This window comes from Salmo salar, chromosome 06 (genome assembly GCF_965601325.2).
Source record: "Salmo salar chromosome 06, fSalSal1, whole genome shotgun sequence".
In the NCBI taxonomy this organism is placed as follows: Eukaryota; Metazoa; Chordata; class Actinopteri; order Salmoniformes; family Salmonidae; genus Salmo; species Salmo salar.
In genome coordinates, this window is record NC_138296.1 from 68,453,316 (window position 1) to 68,474,227 (window position 20,912).

General features: G+C 42.8%; 1 protein-coding gene across 2 annotated transcripts in view; it reads right to left on the reverse strand.

Annotated features, from left to right (window-relative positions):
* itpkb (inositol-trisphosphate 3-kinase B) overlaps nt 1-20,912 on the reverse strand; it is a 49,943-nt gene that overhangs the window by 7,974 nt on the left and 21,057 nt on the right. For both annotated transcript variants that reach the window (XM_014205228.3, XM_014205229.3), the window contains exons 3-5: nt 4,266-4,365; nt 3,661-3,874; nt 2,201-2,405 (exon numbers count right to left, since the gene is read on the reverse strand). In XM_014205228.3, the coding sequence (XP_014060703.1) occupies nt 2,201-2,405; nt 3,661-3,874; nt 4,266-4,365 (519 nt within the window). The remainder of the gene's footprint in view (nt 1-2,200; nt 2,406-3,660; nt 3,875-4,265; nt 4,366-20,912) is intronic.

Consider the following 20,912-nt stretch of genomic DNA (forward strand, 5'->3'; position numbering starts at 1 on the left):
AGCACATGTGACAGATGTGACAGAGTCTGGAGACGCCGTGGAGAACGTTCTGCTGCCTGCAACATCCTCCAGCATGATCGGTTTGGCGGTGGGTCAGTCATGGTGTGGGGTGGCATTTCTTTGGGGGGCCGCACAGCCCTCCATGTGCTCGCCAGAGGTAGCCTGACTGCCATTAGGTACCGAGATGAGATCCTCAGACCCCTTGTGAGACCATATTCTGGTGCGGTTGGCCCTGGGTTCCTCCTAATGCAAGACAATGCTAGACCTCATGTGGCTGGAGTGTGTCAGCAGTTCCTGCAAGAGGAAGGCATTGATGCTATGGACTGGCCCGCCCGTTCCCCAGACCTGAATCCAATTGAGCACATCTGGGACATCATGTCTCGCTCCATCCACCAACGCCACGTTGCACCACAGACTTTCCAGGAGTTGGCAGATGCTTTAGTCCAGGTCTGGGAGGAGATCCCTCAGGAGACCATCCGCCACCTCATCAGGAGCATGCCCAGGCGTTGTAGGGAGGTCATACAGGCACGTGGAGGCCACACACACTACTGAGCCTCATTTTGACTTGTTTTAAGGACATTACATCAAAGTTGGATCAGCCTGTAGTGTGGTTTTCCACTTTAATTTTGAGTGTGACTCCAAATCCAGACCTCCATGGGTTGATAAGTTGGATTTCCATTGATTATTTTTGTGTGATTTTGTTGTCAGCACATTCAACTATGTTAAGAAAAAAGTATTTAATAAGATTATTTCATTCATTCAGATCTAGGATGTGTTATTTTACTGTTCCCTTTATTTTTTTGAGCAGTGTATATATATATATATATATAATGTAGGTGGTTGTCTCAACTAGCTTAAGATAAAGATAAACATTTTAAGATGAATGCACTAACTGTAACTGTGGATAAGAGCGTCTGTCAAACGTAAATATGCAAGCAGACAATAATATGGGCATTGAGCTGGGACCCAACAGACACAATAGCAGCTGTGTGAACTCAAAAAACTCAGAGAGCCTTTTGATTCCACACACAGTCTCCGAGGGCAACCCCTGATGTCATGACAACAGAGAGAGCCAGAGGAGCCCCGCGAGCCGCGGCCATCTATGGACATGGTTGAAGTGGAAAACTCCGGACAGCCCTACCGCTGCCGCTGCTCCCTACACTGCCGGTCCAGTCTGAACTATTCATCCAGCACATCTGTCTGTAGCCCTCCAGAGTCAAACCACAGGCCCTCATTAGAGGAGACAGATTCTGGAAGATGGTGTTACGGCCCAAACATGGCCAGGATGTCTCCCTCTTGGCTTTAGGAGGAATTAGACTACCCTCGTGTAATCTAATTGCCTAGGAAGGATATGCTGCAGATATGCTCTTTTTTGTTGTTGTTGCTCCCAGTTTTTTACAAGTAAGATTATTAGTATGCTTAGCTTTAATGAGGCAGAATCACACGATCAGACCATCTGTCTGTCTGTCTGCTGCACTGAATCTATTAATGTCAGCTTGGAGGAGACTGATGGTGTGTGGGAGTGAATGGGATGCTTCAGCAACTGATGTTACTGTCAATTGAAGTGTCACAAGCAGGCCCTATGTGTGACAAAAACACTCAACACAGCCTATACACACTGAGACTAAAGAGAAGGGATCCCCTCCTGTTGGCCCTGGCAACCCTCAGTATGAGGAATGCTATTAAGGGGCGACTGCAGGTTATGTCTGTACGCAAACCAAGCAGGACCATCATGGTCAGCCCTTACAAGCAGAATTACACTCTCGATTTCCCATTATAACTTTTTTCCTTATGGATAGATTTTGAAATCTGTGGTTTTTTTTCACCGTTAATAATTTTGACTAGTAACTACCGAATGTACAGACTGGCATATGCAGGATTTTGTCATCTTCCCTATAGTGTTTAATTTTCTCAACAATTGACTGTTAAGTGAGTTTTAGAAAGTATGATGGCAGGTAGTCTAGCGGTTAAGAGCGTGGGGCAGGTAACTGAAAGGTCGCTGGTTTGAATACCCGAGTGACAAGGTGAAAATCTGTCGATATGCCCTTGACCAAGGCGCTTAACCCTAATTGCTCCTATAAGTTGCTTTGGATAAGAGCGTCTGCTAAATGACTGAAATGTAAATGTTACAATGCATCACTCTACTGTATATCACGGTGCATAGTAGTGTCCATTCACACAGCAGTTCAGCTGTCCTCACCTTGATGCCCTCGATGCGGAAGCCTAGTGTAGCGGTGGAGCTGATGGTCTCTCTCCACTTCATGTAGCGGGGCTTGGTGACCGCCTGCTGCTCCTGCTCCTCTGGTGTGGGCGCCAGGGGGTCAACCTCCACCATCTTCTGGTACATGTCCTTCCTTAGACTGGGCTTTTTACGGGCCTTGGTCAGCTCCTCCTCCAGGTATGTCCTTTGGTGGACAGAGAAGCAAAAGAGATTACTCACTCATTCCTATCGGTTTGGTACTGACTTGTTGAATGGGATTTTATGGTTTTATGGTGTTACCAGTCCAGCAACAAAATAAATGTCCTTTTATGGGACAATATAAAGGATATTTGTACTCTACATCTTAGAATACAAACATTGTCCAATACAATAACGATAATTCTTGTTTGACAAAGTTGTTATAGTATTGTCGTGGCTATAGTGAGTGATCATATCCCAGGAGCCAACATGTGAATGAAGAAGAGCAACTGTTTTATTTCACATAATATACTTTAGAAGACAGGAGGGGTTCCCTTTTCCTCAGTTCAACCCTGAATAAGGGCCTCTGTTTTCTCAACCTTTCCTTTGCAGATTCAAATTCTGATTTGTGTTGCAGCAGCCAGCTACCTCAATAACAGGCCAGGCTTTAGCCTGTTAGAGCTGCGCCACATTGTTGTGTTTGGACAGGCCGGTTTATAATTTGCTAATATCCTGACCATCTGGTTATCTCTAACTCTGTCCATCTCTGCAGTGCAGTGCCCTTCCAGAGAATGTTCACATGAGCAAACAAAGCTGTGCTATAGAGGAAAAGAGAGGAGAGGGAGAGAGCAACACGGCTATTCATTTCAACAATATAGGATCCTGTATCAAAACAGGCCTGACCTGTTAGCATACAGTTTAAAGTGGCTCGGAAGACACTCCAATACTTCATTGGTCACTAATAACATTACAAAGTGGCTAAGGAGAGAACAATTATAACCCATATATGGTATACATCTGATGTAAACTTAACAAGGGAGAGTTTGGCAACTGTAACACATATGTGGAGTTCAGCAGCCAAATAATTAAGCCAAAGGAATGGAATTGGATTCACAACACTTTCCCCACAGGCTGATTTAAGTCATGGTGTGAGAGCGGGGCCAGCTGGCTGTCTGCTAGCTACAGGACCATCTCTTCACTGTAGGGGAGGGTGATGGTCACTCCTCGGTGCTAGGCCTAATGGATGTCTGCCTGACTAAATATTGGACCTTACCCTAACCTGTCAAACCGGAACAAAGAGATCTGAGTTACCATGCCGTTTAGGTTGCTAGTAAAACAGTCTGATTTTGATTTAACCCCCTAAAACTTTAGTTTAGGATATCCACAGGGTAAACTGAGATTAGATCTGTGCCTAATCGCAACCTCAACGCCGAGATGCACCTGCCTATGAAAGTGTGTCATTCCAAGTGTCCGACACTCACCTGACGCCCATCTTGCAGTCCATGACGCAGGGCAGGTCGAACTCAGAGAGCAGGTCGTCCATCTGGTTGTACTTCTCCCCGTCCTTCTCCACGTCTCCGTGGTAGGCTGGTACGTAGGGTTGCAGCACGTCATTCATCAGCCAGTCCAGGCAGCGCTGCTCACAGTCACAGTGCTTCTTCAGGATCCGCCCGTTAGCCCCCGCCTTGAAACTGCCTGAGAGGAACCATCACATGCAATAAAAACATTTAGACAAACTACAGTAGAGGTTGTAGGCCTGGTTTACATTGTTTGGTCCTGTTGCCAAACAAAAAGGTCTTATCTGATTCTGAGTGAAATATTCAATTACAGGTAGCCTAGTTAAAGTAAATACTAATATTATGAAACTCTTAGCTATGCCATAATTGTAGTACTGAGCCTTTGAATATATGATGTACAAGTATATCCTGATGCTTAGCATGAGACTATATTTGAATTCCAAACACAATGGTCACTGTAGCGTATCCAATCCAGCCGGGAGAAGGAGAGCGGAACACAGAACACACATTCCTTCCATAGCCTTATCCCAGAATCCCCACATTCCGGAAGCAGCGTTGTCAAGGCCTACCTGCATGACCCGCCAGCTGGATCCAAGGGTACTTCTTCTTGAAGGACATGACGAACGGAGACCAGTGGACCATGTTCTTGATCTTCTTCCATGACTTGTGCTGTATGGATGGCAAACAGAGGATGCTTTGAGTAAACCTACACTGTGTTGTGTTCCTTGCACAGTACTCAAGTCTGTTTTCATAGCAAACACTGCAGTATTACAAGAGAAAAAAACAAAACAGTTCTCTGTTGTGCATGGACGTCATTGTTAATTTATTATCCATTCAGAATCCAACCCGCCACACTTTAACATTTGACTCCTTTTCCTGTCAATCACTAATCACAGTTGAGTGTATTATTTTTGCAGTTCATGGTTAAAACAGAGATTTTTCTCTCAAGAGATGGTCACAGTCAGGCACACATCTTAACTAATATTAGCATACACCACAGAATTATTACAGACCACAGGAATAATAGAAACCAAGGGCAAAATTGTGGTGTAGATATTGGGAGGGGAGAAGGGAAAACAGTAGAAGGGGTGTCCGGGGATTCCCCAGAATTTGTTTTGACATATTAAAAAGCATTTCCTGCAATTCTACACAGTTTGACATGACTTATGATGCCTCTCTTGAGGGGTATATGGAGGGGTATTTTAAGTGGAAGGATAAGTCGTCACCATCATTAATGAAGGTATTTCAAGGCAAATATTAAGACACAAAATACTGAGTTGTATTATAATGATGCACACATGTATATTTATTTAAATCAAGACACAAAAGATGAATACTGAGTTTTATTATAATGATCCACATGAATATTTACATAAGAAAGTTCCTGCAATTGTAGAGTTTGACATTAATAATATTTCTTTAATATTGAATATCTCTTTAATAAGTTAAATATCTAAATGCTACCTTTTAACTATTGTCTTAAATGACAGCTGTTTGTTAGACTGAATATCACGACTCTAAATATACTGGAAGGTATATTTTATCTCAGCCCCCCACCTGTAAACTATGAAAACTACAAAACTTGATAGTCAATGTACAGTTGAAGTCGTAGGTTTACATACACCTTAGCCAAATACATTTAAACTCAGTTTTTCACAATTCCTGACATTTAATCTTAGTAAAAATTCCCTGTCTTAGGTCAGTTAGGATCACTTTATTCTAAGAATGTGAAATGTCAGAATAATAGTAGAGAGAATGATTTATTTCAGCTTTTATTTCTTTCATCACATTCCCAGTGGGTCAGAAGTTTACATACACTCAATTAGTAATTGGTAGCATTGCCTATAAATTGTTTAACTTGGGTCAAACATTTCGGGTAGCCTTCCACAACCATCCCACAATAAGTTGGGTGAATTTTGGCCCTTTCCTCCTGCCAGAGTTGGTGTAACTGAGTCAGGTTTGTAGGCCTCCTTGCTCGCACACGCCTTTTCAGTTCTGCCCACAAATTTTCTATAGGATTGAGGTCAGGGCTTTGTGATGGCCACTCCAATACTTTGACTTTGTTGTCCTTAACCTATTTTGCCACAACTTTGGAAGTATGCTTGGGGTCATTATCCATTTGGAAGACCCATTTGCGACCAAGCAAGACTGATGTCTTGAGATGTTGCTTCAATATATCCACATCATTTTCCTTTCTCATGATGCCATCTATTTTGTGAAGTGAACCAGTCTCTCCTGCAGCAAATCACCCCCACAACATGAGGCTGCCACCCCCGTGCTTCACGGTTGGGATGGTATTCTTCGGCTTGCAAGCCTCCCCCTTTTTCCTCTTTGTCCCCATGTGCAGTTGCAAACCGTAGTCTGCCTTTTTTATGGCGGTTTTGGAGCAGTGGCTTCTTCCTTGCTGAGCGGCCTTTCAGGTTATGTCGACATGGGACTCGTTTTACTGTAGATACTGTTGTACCTGTTTCCTCCAGCATCTTCACAAGGTCCTTTGCTCTTGTTCTGGGATTGATTTGCACATTTAGCACCAAAGTACGTTCATCTCTAGGAGACAGAACGCGTCTCCTTCCTGAGCGGTATGACGGCTGCATGGTCCCTTGGTGTTTATGCTTGCATACTATTGTTTGTACAGATGAACATGGTACCTTCAGGCATTTGGAAATTGCTCCCAAGGATGAACCAGACTTGTGGAGGTCTACAAAAACAATTCTGAGGTCTTGGCTGATTTCTTTTGATTTTCCCATGATGCCAAGCAAAGAGGCACTGACTTTCAAGGTAGGCCTTGAAAAACATCCACAGGTACACCTCCAATTGACTCAAATAATCAGAAGCTTCTAAAGCCATGACATCATTTTCTGAAGTTTTCCAAGCTGTTTAAAGGCACAGTCAACTTGTGTCATGCACAAAGTAGATGTCCTAACTGACTTGCCAAAACTATAGTTTGTTAACAAGAAATTTGTGGAGTGGTTGAAAAACGAGTTTAATGACTCCAACCTAAGTGTATGGAAACTTCTGACTTCAACTATATGATAAACTTAGTAGATGATATCCTATAATGATCATTATGGCATTGGGACACCTCAGGGTCCAGTGTGGTCTGAGCTGAACTGAGGACTGAATGAATGCCTGTTGGAGAGAGAGAGAGAGAGAGAGAGAGACAGAGAGAGAGTCAGGGAGAGTCTCCATTGAAACTGTAAATTAGTCCAGAAGTAATATTTCACTTACTGCTACTGAAGCTTGAGGGTGTATGTAACTGGTTCCAGGCTGTGCTCTAAAGGTGACTGACATACACATCTGACTACATGGCAAGTGCTGCCTTGGGTGAGGCTTAGCAGCACACTGAAATCAGGGACGATTCTAGGATAATTTGAAGGCAGATGGAGGGACATTGGGTAGTGAAAAGTGTCTGCATACAAAACAATTGGTGAGTCCTGGCTTTGTGAATATTCCAGTCATGAATAGTCTTTTTACCATGTGGCATTAAAAGTCATCTTCCTGTTACCTTGTCCTTGCTGTGTTCTGGGGAACACCTACCACCACGGGGCCCCCCAACCCAAAAACCAACAAAAACATTTTGGGGGGTAACCGCTAACTTCCCACATTTCAACACATTTTGCCATGGGCAGAGAGAAAAATTTGCAGATTTGTAATGCTATTTTATACATTTTGTCATGAGACTGTGAGAACATTTTGCAGTTTTAAAGCTAACTTCCTGCAATTCAACACATTTTGCCATGGGGCAGAAAGAAAAATTTGCTGTTTTATAGCTTATCTCCTGCTATTCTTCACATTGTGCCATGAAGATGAGAGAAAATGTTGCAGTTTGCCATTGCTTATGATGTGCTTATATGCTATCTGGTGTTGGTAAAATACAACCTTCTTGTGCGTCGCATGCTTTGTTCACAAAGGAATCTAAGGTCATAACATGTTTAAAAATGTACAGAGAAGAGGTTTAAGGAGTCTGCTGCTGCTGTTGCCAAATCATTAGGATGGTCTCAATCTAACTAAGTGCAAAGGGTCTGCGCCAAGGCATTATGAGTCCCATGTAAAACAGTTAACGGCAGAGTGTGTTTGTCAGGATGAGTTCCAGCCTAGTCGCTGTGCTCTGCCGATGGGTAACATTGTGTTATTCCCCCTCACTGGACGTCCCTGAGAGAGCTCTCTTTAATTTTCCGTTTTGGCATAGCCAGTGCATTCTTCACTCCGCTAGCTGATCTGCACCTCGGATGGATGTGGGGTTTCCCTTAGCCACCAACCGACAACAGCACTCTGGTCTCTCTCGGCCCAAGGCCAGGGAAGCCTTTACCCCCCCCTCCCCCCAAGCACCAGACCCAGCAGAGTGCTCTCCAAGACACACTGTGAGCACACACACACCATTCAAGGTGCTCTCCCACACTGAGCCAGGGTGCACTTTGAACTCAGGGACTCCCACACACATACAAAAGCAAGGACGAACGCACAAACAACAGCCGTTCTGGCAAACACAGTGAGATGTTTAAGAGCAGCTCTTAAGAGTTAAGACCATTAAAACGCACTTCAGCACTTGAATAATTGCTGGGGAATCTTACTCCACATAATTAAGAGATATTTGGTTTATTTTCTCTCAGCTGACTGGCTATACTTGCCATGTTTATATTCTCTCGTCTGACTTTGAAAAAACAATGACAAAGCAACTTCCCATCCATGGAACAATGTATATCTAGATGTGATGACAAGGTATATGACTATCTTTGAACCGTGCACGTGCACCCAGATGGAAATATCTGTTTTCAGTAAGTAGATGAAGTTACATTAAGAAGTTTATAAAAGGCACTAGAGTTTTTTCCATCACTTGAGCTGTGCTCCAACGGTGGGGGGGATCCACTCATACTGCTCTTCACAGTAGATGTAAGAGAATATCAGGGAGGCTAGAGGTTGGTTCACACACATATACACGAGTGCTCTTTCTTTCTCTCTCTCTCACACTCACTCACTCACTCACTCACTCACTCACTCACTCACTCACTCTCACACACACCGTTTCACGTAGTAGAAACTGACTGAACCAGGGGTCAGCTGCGCAGCGGTGGCGCTCAGGGAGAGGCAGGGCCAGATCATCAGATAACAGCAGCACCAGGGACAGGCCTGAGTGTGAGCTTTCCCCTTAGGCCTGTTTATGTGTTTCTCAGCTACCCACGATCATAAAAGCAACCCAACCACACCCTCACATGACAAACATTACAGATACAGCCCAATCACACGCCAACAGCCTACAAGAATACATACATCAACGACACAATTAGATAACCACATGCTTTAATGCTTTCCTGACGTTACTCTGTCTAAAAAAAAGTAAGCAGTGCAAGTATTATTATGTAGTAATAACATCACACCCATTTCCACAGAGGACACACACCAGATATACAGTACACTCATAAATGCAGTAAAATCTAAATCACATTTTATTTGTCACATGCTTCGTAAACAACAGGTGTAGAATAACAGTGAAATGCTTACTTACGGGCCCTTCCCAACAATGCAGAGAGAACAATTATAGAAAAATAATAACACAAGGAATAAATACACAATGAGTAATGATAACTTCGCTATATGCATGGGGCACCAGTACCGAGTCGATGTGCAGGGGTATGAGGTAATTGAGGTCGATATGTAAATGTAGGTAAGTGACTAAGCAACAGAAGAGATAATAAGCAGTAGCAGCGTATGTGATGAATCAAAAATAATTAGTGCAAAAAGGGGTCAATGCAGATAGTCTATGACTTTGGTGGATGGATTCTTTGACAATTTTTAAGGGACTTCCTCTGACACCGCCTGGTATAGAGGTCCTGGATGGCAGGGAGCTCGGCCCCTGTGATGTACTGGGCCATATGCACTACCCTCTGTAGCGCATTGCAGTCGGATGCCAAGCAGTTGCCATATCAAGCGGTGATGCAGCCAGTAAAGATGCTCTCAATGGTGCAGCTGTAGAAACCATTTTTATAATTATAATTATAGACAATATAATAGTGTCTCATCGCTGCAACTCCCTCTGGAGAGGCGAAGGTCGAGTTATGCATCCTTTCCAACATGACCCGCCAAACCGCGCTCCTTAACTTCATCGGGGAAAGGGGCAGTATTTTGATGTCCGGATGAAAAGTGTGCCCGTAGTAAACTGCCTACTACTCAGGCCCAGAAGGTAGGAAATTGAGATTATTAGTAGATTTGGATAGAAAACACTCTGAAGTTTCTAAAAATGTTTGAATGATGTCTGTGAGTACAACGGAACTCATATGGCAGGCAAAAACCTGAGAAAAAATCCAACCAGGAAGTGTGGAAATCTGAGGTTGTAGTTTTTCAAGTGATTCCCTATCCAGTATACAGTGCTTATGGGGTCATATTGCACTTCCTAAGGCTTCCGCTAGATGTCAACAGTCTTTAGAACATTGTTTCATGCTTCTACTGTGACTGGGGAGAGAATAAGAGCAATTGGAATCAGATGACTGAGAAAATTACATGAGCTCAATCGTGCGCACTCACATGAGAGTTAGCTGTGTTCCTTTTCATTTCTGAAGACAAAGGAATCGTCCGGTTGGAATATTATGGAAGATTTATGATAAAAACATCCTAAAGATTGATTCTATACATCGTTTGACATGTTTCTACGAACTGTAATATACGTTTTTTGACTTTTCGTCTGAACTCACTGCGCGAGTACAGTGGATTTGGAGTACTCGACTGAACGCACAAACAAAATTGAGATATTTGAGCATAAAGATGAACTTTATCGAACAAAACAAACATTTATTCTGGAACTGGGATTCCTGGGAGTGCAATCCGATGAAGATCATCAAAGGTAAGTGAATATTTATAATGTAATTTTTGTCATTTCTGTTGACTCCAAAATGGCGGGTATCTGTATGGCTTGTTTTGATATCTGAGCGCTGTAGTCAGATTATTGCAAAGTTGGCTTTTGCCGAAAAGCTTTTTTGAAATCTGACACAGCGGTTGCATTAAGGAGAAGTGTATCTATAATTCTTTGAATAACAGTTGAATATTTTATCAACGTTTATGATGAATATTTCTGTAAATGGATGTGCTCATTCACCGGAAGTTTTGGGAGGCAAAACATTTCTGAACATTACACGCCAATGTAAAATGGGGTTTTTGGATATAAATATGAACTTTATCGAGCAAAACATACATGTATTGTGTAACATGAAGTCCTATGAGTGCCATCTGATGAAGATCATCAAAGGTTAGTGATTAATTTTAACTGTATTTCTGGTTTTTGTGACGCCTCTCCTTGCTTGGAAAATGGCTGTGTGGTTTTTCTTGTCTAGGCGCTGTCCTAACATAATTTAATGTTATGCTTTTGCCGTAAAGCCTTTTTGAAATCAGACAATGTGGTTGGATTAATGAGAAGTGTATCTTTAAAATGGGATATAATAGTTGTATGTTTGAGAAATTTGAATTATGAGATTTTTGTTGTTTTGAATTTGGCGCCCTGCTATTTCACTGGCTTTTGAATAGTGTGTCCCACATACCCCAGAGAGGTTAACACCCGCCAGCTTAAACCGGAGGCCAGTGGCACCAATGTGTCTGAGGAAACACCGTTCAACTGATGACCGAAGTCAGCCTGCAGGCTCCCGGCCCGTCACAAGGAGTCGCCAGAGCCAAGTTAAGCCCCCCCCCCCCCCCCCCCCGGCCAACAAATAAAAACATTGCAGGTAGAACATTTCCTGACACAAATGAATATCCTATAAATCATATTGGCAACGCTTGGCATGTCTGCAATGAACTAGAAACCTTGTATCAACTATCAACTGGGTCCGACCCGAAGCTCAAGCCAGCAAACTAGAAACCTTGTATCAACTATCAATTGGGTCCGATCAGAAGCTCAAGCTACTAAACTAGAAACCTTGCATTAACTATCAACTGGGTCCGACCCGAAGCTCAAGCTAGCAAACTAGAAACCTTGCATTAACTATCAACTGGGTCCGATCCGAAGCTCAAGCTAGCAAACTAGAAACCTTGCATTAACTGTAATGGGGAATTGTAATGGGGAATTGATAGACACTAAAAATCAAAGGACAAAAACAATTCACACAATGAAGTTATGAAACAATGAATGTGCACAAAGTGGCAGGAGAGAGTGCATTCTGTAGAGAGACGCAGCTTGTGCATCTTAGCCACAATCCCCTTCTTCTTGGACTGTCCACTGAGACAGGTGCGAATCAGACAGGTGTCTCGTGTGACATAAAAAAGCCCGTCAGGAAGTCTAGCATCCAGTTGCAGAGGGAGGTGTTCAGTCCCGGGGTCCTGAGTTTAGTGACGAGCTTGGAGGACACTATGGTGTTAAACGCTAAGCTGTAGTCAATGAACAGCATTATGACATAGGTGTTCCTCTTGTCCAGGAGGGAGAGGGCAGGGTGGAGTACAATAGAGATTGCGTCATGTGGGGATCTGTTGGGGCGGTATGCAAATCGGAGTAGGTCCAGGGTATCTGGGATGATGGTGTTGATGTGAGCCATGACCAGCCTTTCAAAGCATTTCATGGCTACAGATGTGAGCGATAGTCTTTTAGACAGGTTACCTTGGCGTTCTTGGGCACAGGAACTATGGTGGTCTGCTTGAAACATGTAGATATTACAGACCAGGTCAGGGAGAGGTTTAAAATGTCAGTGAAGACATGTTGCCAGCTGGACAGCACATACTCTGAGTACAAGTCCTGGTAATCCGTCTGGCCCCGTGGCCTTATGAATGTACATCAGCTACGGAGAGCGAGATCACACAGCCGTCTGGAACAGCTTGTGCTCTCATGCATGGTTCAGTGTTGCTTGCCTTGAAGCAAGCATAGAAGGCATTTAGCTTGTCTGGTAGGCTTGCATCACTGGGCAGCTCGCGGCTAGATTTCCCTTTGCAATCTGTGATAGTTTGCAAACCATGCTACATCCGATGAGCGTCAGAGCCGGCATAGTAGAATTCGATCTTAGTCCTACGCTTTGGCTGTTTGATGGCTAATTGACGGTCGTAGCAGGATTTCTTATAAGAGTCTGGATTAGTGTCCCGCTTCTTGAATGTAATCCATGGCTTCTGGTTGGGATATGTACGTAAGTGCTGCCACAGTTGGGGGGACGTTGTCAATACACTTATTAATGAAACCAGTAACTGATGTTGTAAACTCCTCAATGTTATCAGATGAACCCTGGAACATATTCTAGTCTGTGCTAGCGAAACAGTTCGGTAGCATAGCATCCGTTTCATCGGGGCGCAACAATGGTACTTCCTGTTTGAGATTTTGCTTGTAAGCAGGAATCAGGAGGATAGTTATGGTCAAATTTTCCAAAGAGAGGGGGCGAGGGAGAGCCTTGTATGCGTTTCTGTGTGTGGAGTAAAGGTAATGAAGTGTTTTGTCGCCTCTAGTTGCACAGGTGACATGCTGGTAAAAATGTGGATTTCAGTTTCCCTGCATTAAAATCACCGGCCATGGGAAGCGATGCCTCCAGATGTGCATTTTCTTGTTTGCTTATGGCCCTATACAGCTCCTTGAGTGCGGTATTAGTGCCAGCATCGGTTTGTGGTGGTAAATAGACAGCTACGAAAAATAACAAGTGACATCAATAAGGGATCATAGCTTTCACCGGGATTCACCTGGTCAGTCTATGTCATTGAAAGAGCAGAGTTCTTAATATTTTGTACACTCAGTGTATATTATCCATGTCCTTGTTCAGCCACGACTCAGAGAAACATAAAATATTACAGTTCTTCAGGTCCTGACGACAGGACAGTCTTGAGCGGAGCTCTTCTAGTTTGTTCTCTAGTGATTGTACGCTTGTCAATAGAACGAAGGGTAGAGGCGGTTTATTTGCTCGCCAACGAAGTCTTATCAGAATGCCGGCTCGTTTGCCTCTCTTTCGCCGTTGCATCCTCTTTTGAGTCCTGGGGATTATGGCCGGTCCGGAGTCAGCAGAACATCCAGAGCTGGCAACTCGTTGAAGTAGAAATTGCCATCCAAATTGAGGTTAGTGATCACTGTTCTGATGTTCGGAAGCTGTTTTCGGTCATAGGAAATGATGGCGGAGACATTATGTACAAAAAAAGATCAGCATAAAAAAAACACACACAAAATAGCAGAATTGGTCAGGAGCCTGTAAAACGGCTGCTATCCACTGCAGCGTCATCTTTTTCATGCACATGTATACACACATCCGACGTATAATCAGATAAGCACTTGCTTTCCTGGTGCTACTCCATCCATAGTGAGAAAGTAGTGTAGCTACAGTAAGTAGCGACTACAATATAACGGCTCCACCTAGTTCTGTTCAAAAGATATCCCTTAAAAAACTCAATCCATCATTAGTGTTGGAAATTGTGAAACCATTCGCCCTTTGAGTTAACGGTTTAAAAGAGAAAGTATCTCTGTGTTCTGTCATATTTATGTGTGTTCAGATGAAAGGAGAGTGAGTGACTCATCTACATTTCTCACAGCTCAGCTCAGACACTGGGGGTTCTGGTCTGTATCAAGGTGGCTGATGGGAAACAGAACCGACCAGGCCGCGGTGGCTTGGGATATGGTTGGGAGTTATTAAAAACACATTAGTGTTTAGTGACCCTTTGGGTCTCCGGGACCAGGATTGAGAAGCACTGCCTCTGAGCAGTGTAGAAATATCCATGAGCTTGTCTGAAATTGTGAATTATAAAATGTGTAATGGCTTGAAATGTGAAATATGAAAACTGGGAAGGACCTTAATAAATATATATATATATTTTTTTTTTATTAACACAGACCGACAGGTACTGGGCCACAGCACCGAGACAACATGAAGGGTGCAGGGGAAGGGGTGAGATGAGCGGGGAGAGAAAGTAGACTGACAGTCCCCTCACAGACTGGAGAGACAGATTAAAACAAGTCAGAGTCTGGAGGAAGCAGTGGAGCCATGGAGATGAGGTGGAGACTTGGGAAACAGAGGATGCAGGAAAAGTCTGTGAGACAGGAGCTGACTGGAGTGACTGCTATGGAGGGATGGAGGGAAGGAAGAGGGAGGATGGGGAGGGAGGAGGTCAAGTCAAGATGGGTGGTCAAAAGAATTAATGGAAATTTGTGACAGAGAATTGCTATGCACGTATTCATTCAATATTTTCCATGCTGAATAAATGAGAGCACATGCACAACAATGCATAGCGGAATTAAATATATATAAGCACTGCAGTCATAACTAATTTCTTCATATCTAAAAGCACTTTACAATTCAAATTTGAGGTACTTGTCACTGAATTCCTTTTACATCCAATGACCACTCAACATAACTTTCAAACCATGATAACGTTTTATCAGGACAGAGATAAGACTCATATAGAACACATAATTGTAATGGTTTAATAAATGAGAGTAACACCTCTTTATACAGTAGCAGGAAACCGCTATAACTTCAGTAGAATCTAACCTCTAAAGCCAAAGCATGTTTTTGTTACAGTACCTGCAGCTGTCTGAGGAAGAGGAGGATAGATGCTGAGACAACACCCAGCATAGGGACAATCAGGCTCCACATGTGAGAGACAAAAGACGACATGGTGGCAGATGGATGGATGCTGCACTCTGTTTCTCCTATAGCTGCCTGCTATAATCAGAGTCTTCACAGGGGCAGGACAACCAGGCTTATGGCTCATTTGTTTCACAAAGCCACCTTGGAAAAACAAAATCAGGGCCATGCAAATGAGCTGGTATGACTTTGAGAGTGAGCACTTGAGAGGCCACCCGGCGTCCGTCCACACGGCCCTGCTGCCTGTGGCCGGGCTGAGTCTGTGTCCTGCTCGCCCATGCAAATCACCAGTTCCTCAAACGCACAAATCACAAACATGTGGGAACTGCATAGACATGAGTTTTCTCAGGTTGCAGCATGTTAGACACACATCAGGACAAGGTGAGACAAACAGACAAACACCCCGACCAACACTCAACAACACACAGTGAACATACAGAATCCCAGCTCTGTCTAATGTCAGTCTATTTATACTTGGCAAACACTTGGTAGTAAAAGAGCTGTGTTATCGTTGTTTATTTTCATATCCAGATATTATAACTGGCATTAAATCCATAAAACACACAGTGATTCTGTTAGCATGGCTCTTATAATCCAGATACAGCGTATGGTTTAGCTAACTACAGTACTAGAATACATTTTTGAGAGAGAGAGAGAGAGAGAGAGAGAGAGAGAGAGAGAGAGAGAGAGAGAGAGAGAGAGGACAAATGCAGTCCATAATATATAGGCTATTTACATAACCTCCTTTCCTGAGGAGTCTCTGGGGTTGTCTTCAGAGAGGATCTGAGGCCACTGCGGTGGTGTGACGTATTTTGGGTGATTTGTCCCTGTGAGACTTCCTTTTCCTGTATTCCTGGAATGATGGATTCCCCCAACTCTACTGCTCCTCTCTGGACTAAATACATATCTCCTCTTAGATAAAATGTAGGAAGAACATAATATACCTCTCCTTATACCCACTCTGGCAGCCATGCCAAGCACTGGAGAGCGGTGTTTTGAGGGAAACTCAGAATTATCAATTCAAGTGAAATCTGGAATTTCTTTATTGGAACAACTTCCATCATAGCATATTGTGGCCTGTTTGTGGAATATATTGTTTACTTTCTAGCAACATTTAATATTTGATGGAATACTTCTGGTACCTATGAAGTTGTGTATTATTTGCATTACATAATGAACCATTGTGTCCACAGACATTAGAGGCCATGCACTCTCTGTCATTAGGCAGAGCTGAAAAGGGTTTGATCTTGTACCACATGATAATCAGGTATTTGCATGCAGACTCAGAGACAGATTTACATGACTATACTACTGAGGAGTAGTTTCTGCTGTATCAATCTGTTTCAATTACGTTATTGAGGCCGTTTTACATACGCAAATGATCTACTAAATTCGACAGAGGTTGAATATATTTCTTTAGTTAAAGACATAAGGTCGTACCAGGCCAAACACCAGGTATTCAGATGAGTTGAGTCTACATCATTGGGTATCTTTGACAACGTCACAGTTGTGGGCATTGGTCATAATCAAACTAAGTTAGTTAAATGTTAAGGTTATGGGCAAATTGTCCTCCAACTCATTTGCAACTCTTATGCATACATTCTCTCTATTTTCTCAACCTGCTTTGTGCTCTCAAAAGCAGAAATGTTACACACAACATTCACTTCCAGATCATGGCTCCCGGTGATGTGGTTTGAATGATTTGATGAGCCCAAGTTTCTGTCTGTACATCTAAACTCTTCATTTCACAGACAGGACAAACATTGGAGCCAACCTCACAGTCAGATAACAGGTAAGAAGACATATCACTGAGAGTCTGCTCAGTGCAGTACAGCACAGCTAGCACCATGTGAAACCACAATACTTTCCTACTACCATATCCACCACGCTGCAGCAATGCAACCTGGGTAAACAATCACTCACCTAGTACCAGGCATAAATAGAGGTATAAGCAAGTTGCCATTGTATCCTAGTTAGGGTTGCAAAGCGAGGGTATATTACTGGAAACTTTCAAAGTTTATCAGTGAACTACCAGAATTTTGGAAACTTTCAAGGACTCTATCACTCTATCTAGTGGTACTTCAAACTATCACAGGTGTCTGTAATTATCTCTGGCCCTCTGTGTGGCATTATCACATAATTAAATAAGATGATTAAACATTTTAAAATAGAATGACAAAGCTGTAAAACATTCTCCTAAATATAAATCATCAACTTAGTGAATACCATTGGTGTTTAATATGAAGGTTTCAGCATTAAATATCATTTTTTTTTACACACTTGTATTTATTTTACTATGTCAATATGCAGGGGCGCAACTTTCACTGGGGACGCACCCCACACCACATACACATTCAGAAATTGCATTTTTGTCCTGCTCTATTTTATCATTGCACTGTTACACCAAGAACGGTGTCGGTGTGCTTTAGGACCATGTGGGCACCTTAGAGCGGTTGGGTAGGCTGTTTGGAGGTTTCAACCGGCTGGATTTAGGACCGCACGGACACCACAGAGCGTGCAGACAGGCTGGCGCATAAGACCAGCATGGGAGAGATGAACAGAGGCAGCTGATGTCTGTGTGTATGTGTTGCGCTTTTCTCCAAGTTGTAAAAGCAAGCAGAGCAGAAACTGGCTACTCTTTAGTTGACTGATGTAGCTGGCAAGGACTGCTGTTAACTTAACAGGAAAAAAAATCAACTAGTGTTTATTCTTAGTGCTGAGCTAGTAGTGTAACTGACATGTAACGTTAGCTTACTAATGTTTCATCCCCTCTTGACTGAGGTGAATTAGCTAGCTAGTAGCTACCACAGCCAGTTCAGCTCTAGCCTGTAGCTACCTGTTAGATAATGATATGAGGTGGCTATTATTGCTATCTAACAGCTGTTGTTTGTATGGAAATATTTTGTAGCCTTTCTGTCCCATTTCAACAGAAGTAAATTAACTTAGCTAGCTTTCACCAGTTGATGTACCGTTAGAGAGAGTGAGCTGGCCAAAAAGTAGGTAACGTTATTATTTTTGCCTCATTCATACTAGAATTGAATCAAACGATGAAACCAGCGCCAAACGATTTAAGACCGATAATTATTTTTTTGGTGCAATGTGAGTTTATTAGAGTCAGTATAGCAATGTAACGTTATTGATTTGTCAGTTTCCCTAGCTAATTCCCAACTTTTCACACTGACACTGTAATCAACAACTCTACAGGCTTCACTGTCATGGCGCACCGTCAGTACACAACACTATGATCATCATGTCTTAGCAGGATCAGATGTTGACAGGTGTCCCAGCAGGGTCAGACAGCCAGGGAAGACGAATCTACGGAGCTCAGTTGAATTTTTCAGTATATTAACAATATCAGTGAATGATACAAACGTCCATCTTGAGTTGATTGGTAGACCCCACACTAGCTACAGTACAGTAGCTTAAAGCTACAGTCTTGGATCTGGGAATAATGGTCATTTAAATTATACAACTATTCATTCTTTGTCATGCCTCATCTTAGGATGACCAGATGGTGACGAGTCTCAGCAGGGTCAGCCAGCCAGGGAAGCCGAGTTGAATTTTTGCAGATGCACTTTATTCTCTCTGTGCAGCAAACACTTTACAAGCCAGATGCTTCAAAGATTGAAACAATTATAAGGCAGTCTGAGGAACCTCCAAAATGTATTTCCAAACGGTATCAAGGGTTGATAGATGATTTTCCCGATGACACAAAGCATGTAAAACAAAAATTTGAGGAAGTCCTGGTAGAAGCTACTGATGATGATGAATGGATACAGATATGTTAGAATGCTCAGTCATGTTCATATAATCTCAAGACATAAATGACTGCAGTTTAAGACCCTCCATAGAATGTACTATATACCAGTGTATCTGAATAACATGCACTCAGAAATGTAATTCCTCTGCTGGAGGTGTAAAACACAAAAGGTGACATATTTGCATATGTTATGGTCTTGTAAAGGCTGGCTGAATTCTGTCAGAGTATGCTCTTTTATCTCAGCGTGTCTACAGATTCTCCCTTCTCCCTGTTTTTGTTTGCTTGAAATGTTGATACTGGAGACTGTTATCAAACGAAACTGTGTAACCAAGCATCTAAGAAATGCATTGCCATTAATTGGAAGTTTGGTTATCCTCCCACAGTGTCACAAAGGATGGCAGAAATGTCAAGTTATGTATCGCTAGATTTTATTTATTACAAGATTAGGGGTATACTGGGCAACTTTCATAAGGTCTGGATGCCTTATATGGAATACAGTACGACAAAAGGAGTCTGTATTAAAAACATGCCCACGTCAGGGGAGATACCTATTTAGGCAATCCCTAGCTGCTGGGCTGCTCAGTCCTGGCCCTGGGGTCTGCCGTCCTGTGGGTTGTCACTCTGGCCTTGGCATAACACACCCAAAAATAATAATGAATGTTTCACTAAGATCCTAAAGCTGAGTGGGTGTGTTGGGTTTGGGGCAGTGCAGGATGGTAGACCCTTTGGGGCAGGACGGGGCGACCCAGCTATATTGTGTGCAAGTAAAAATATCTCTACAATACTATTAGGCCTACAATATTAATTGTGGGTGTATGTGTTATTATTTTTTTTTACTTTTGTTTCCAAACCTTTCCCTTGGGAATACTTTTAAAAAAGGTGGGGGGAAAATTGTGTTGAGAGAGAGTTGAGGTATTGATTAGATTGGTGGGGGTCCGGTGTGCAGGCGGCTCGGGCTGTCTGGGAGGTCTGGCGGAATTTTGATATAGAGGATGTCTTATTAATAAAGACAATCACAAGTCTTTGTACGTGATTTGTTAATTTGTTAGGGTATTGGTTAAAGGTGCAACACAATATCGATTCTTGAATTAGCTTTGCTCTTGTTCAGTCTTGTTTTTATTTGGGTTCCAGCAACATTAAGTCAGTTATATATAAAAAATTAAATATTACACGACATTACATTTCATAACACTTTTCACAACACATTAAGTGTGTTCCCTCAGGCTACTACTCTACTATCACATATCTACAATACAAACGTAATGTGTACGTGTGTGCAGAGTGTGTCTTATCATGTGTGTGTGTAAGCCTGTGTCTGTGTGTGTCTCTGCTGTTCCATAAGGTGTATTTTATCTGTTTTTATCAGTTACCTGTGTCAGTTACCTGATGTGGAATAGAGTTCCATGTACCCATGGCTCTATGTAGTACTGTGCGCCTCCCATAGTCTGTTCTTGACTTGGAGATTGTGAAGAGACCTCTGGTGGCATGTCTTGTGGGGTATGCATGGGTGTCTGAGCTGTGTGCTAGTATTTTAAACAAACACCTTGGTGCATTCAGCATGTCAACACTTCTTACAAAAACAAGTAGTGATAAAGTCAATCTCTCCTCCACTTTGAGCCATGAGAGATTTGCATGCATATTATTAATGCTAGCTCTTCGTGTACATTTAAGGGCCAGCCGTGCTGCCCTGTTCTGAGCCAATAGTAATTTTCCGAGGTCCCTCTTTGTGGCACCTTGCCACACGACTGAACAGTAGTCCTGCTGCAACAAAACTAGGGCCCGTAGGACCTGCTTTGTTGTTAGTGCTGTTAAAAAGGCAGCGCTTTATTACGGACAGACTTCTCCCCATCTTAGCCACTAATGTATCAAAATGTTTTGACCTTGACAGTTTACAATCCAGGGTTACTCCAAGCAGTTTAGTCACCTCAACTTGC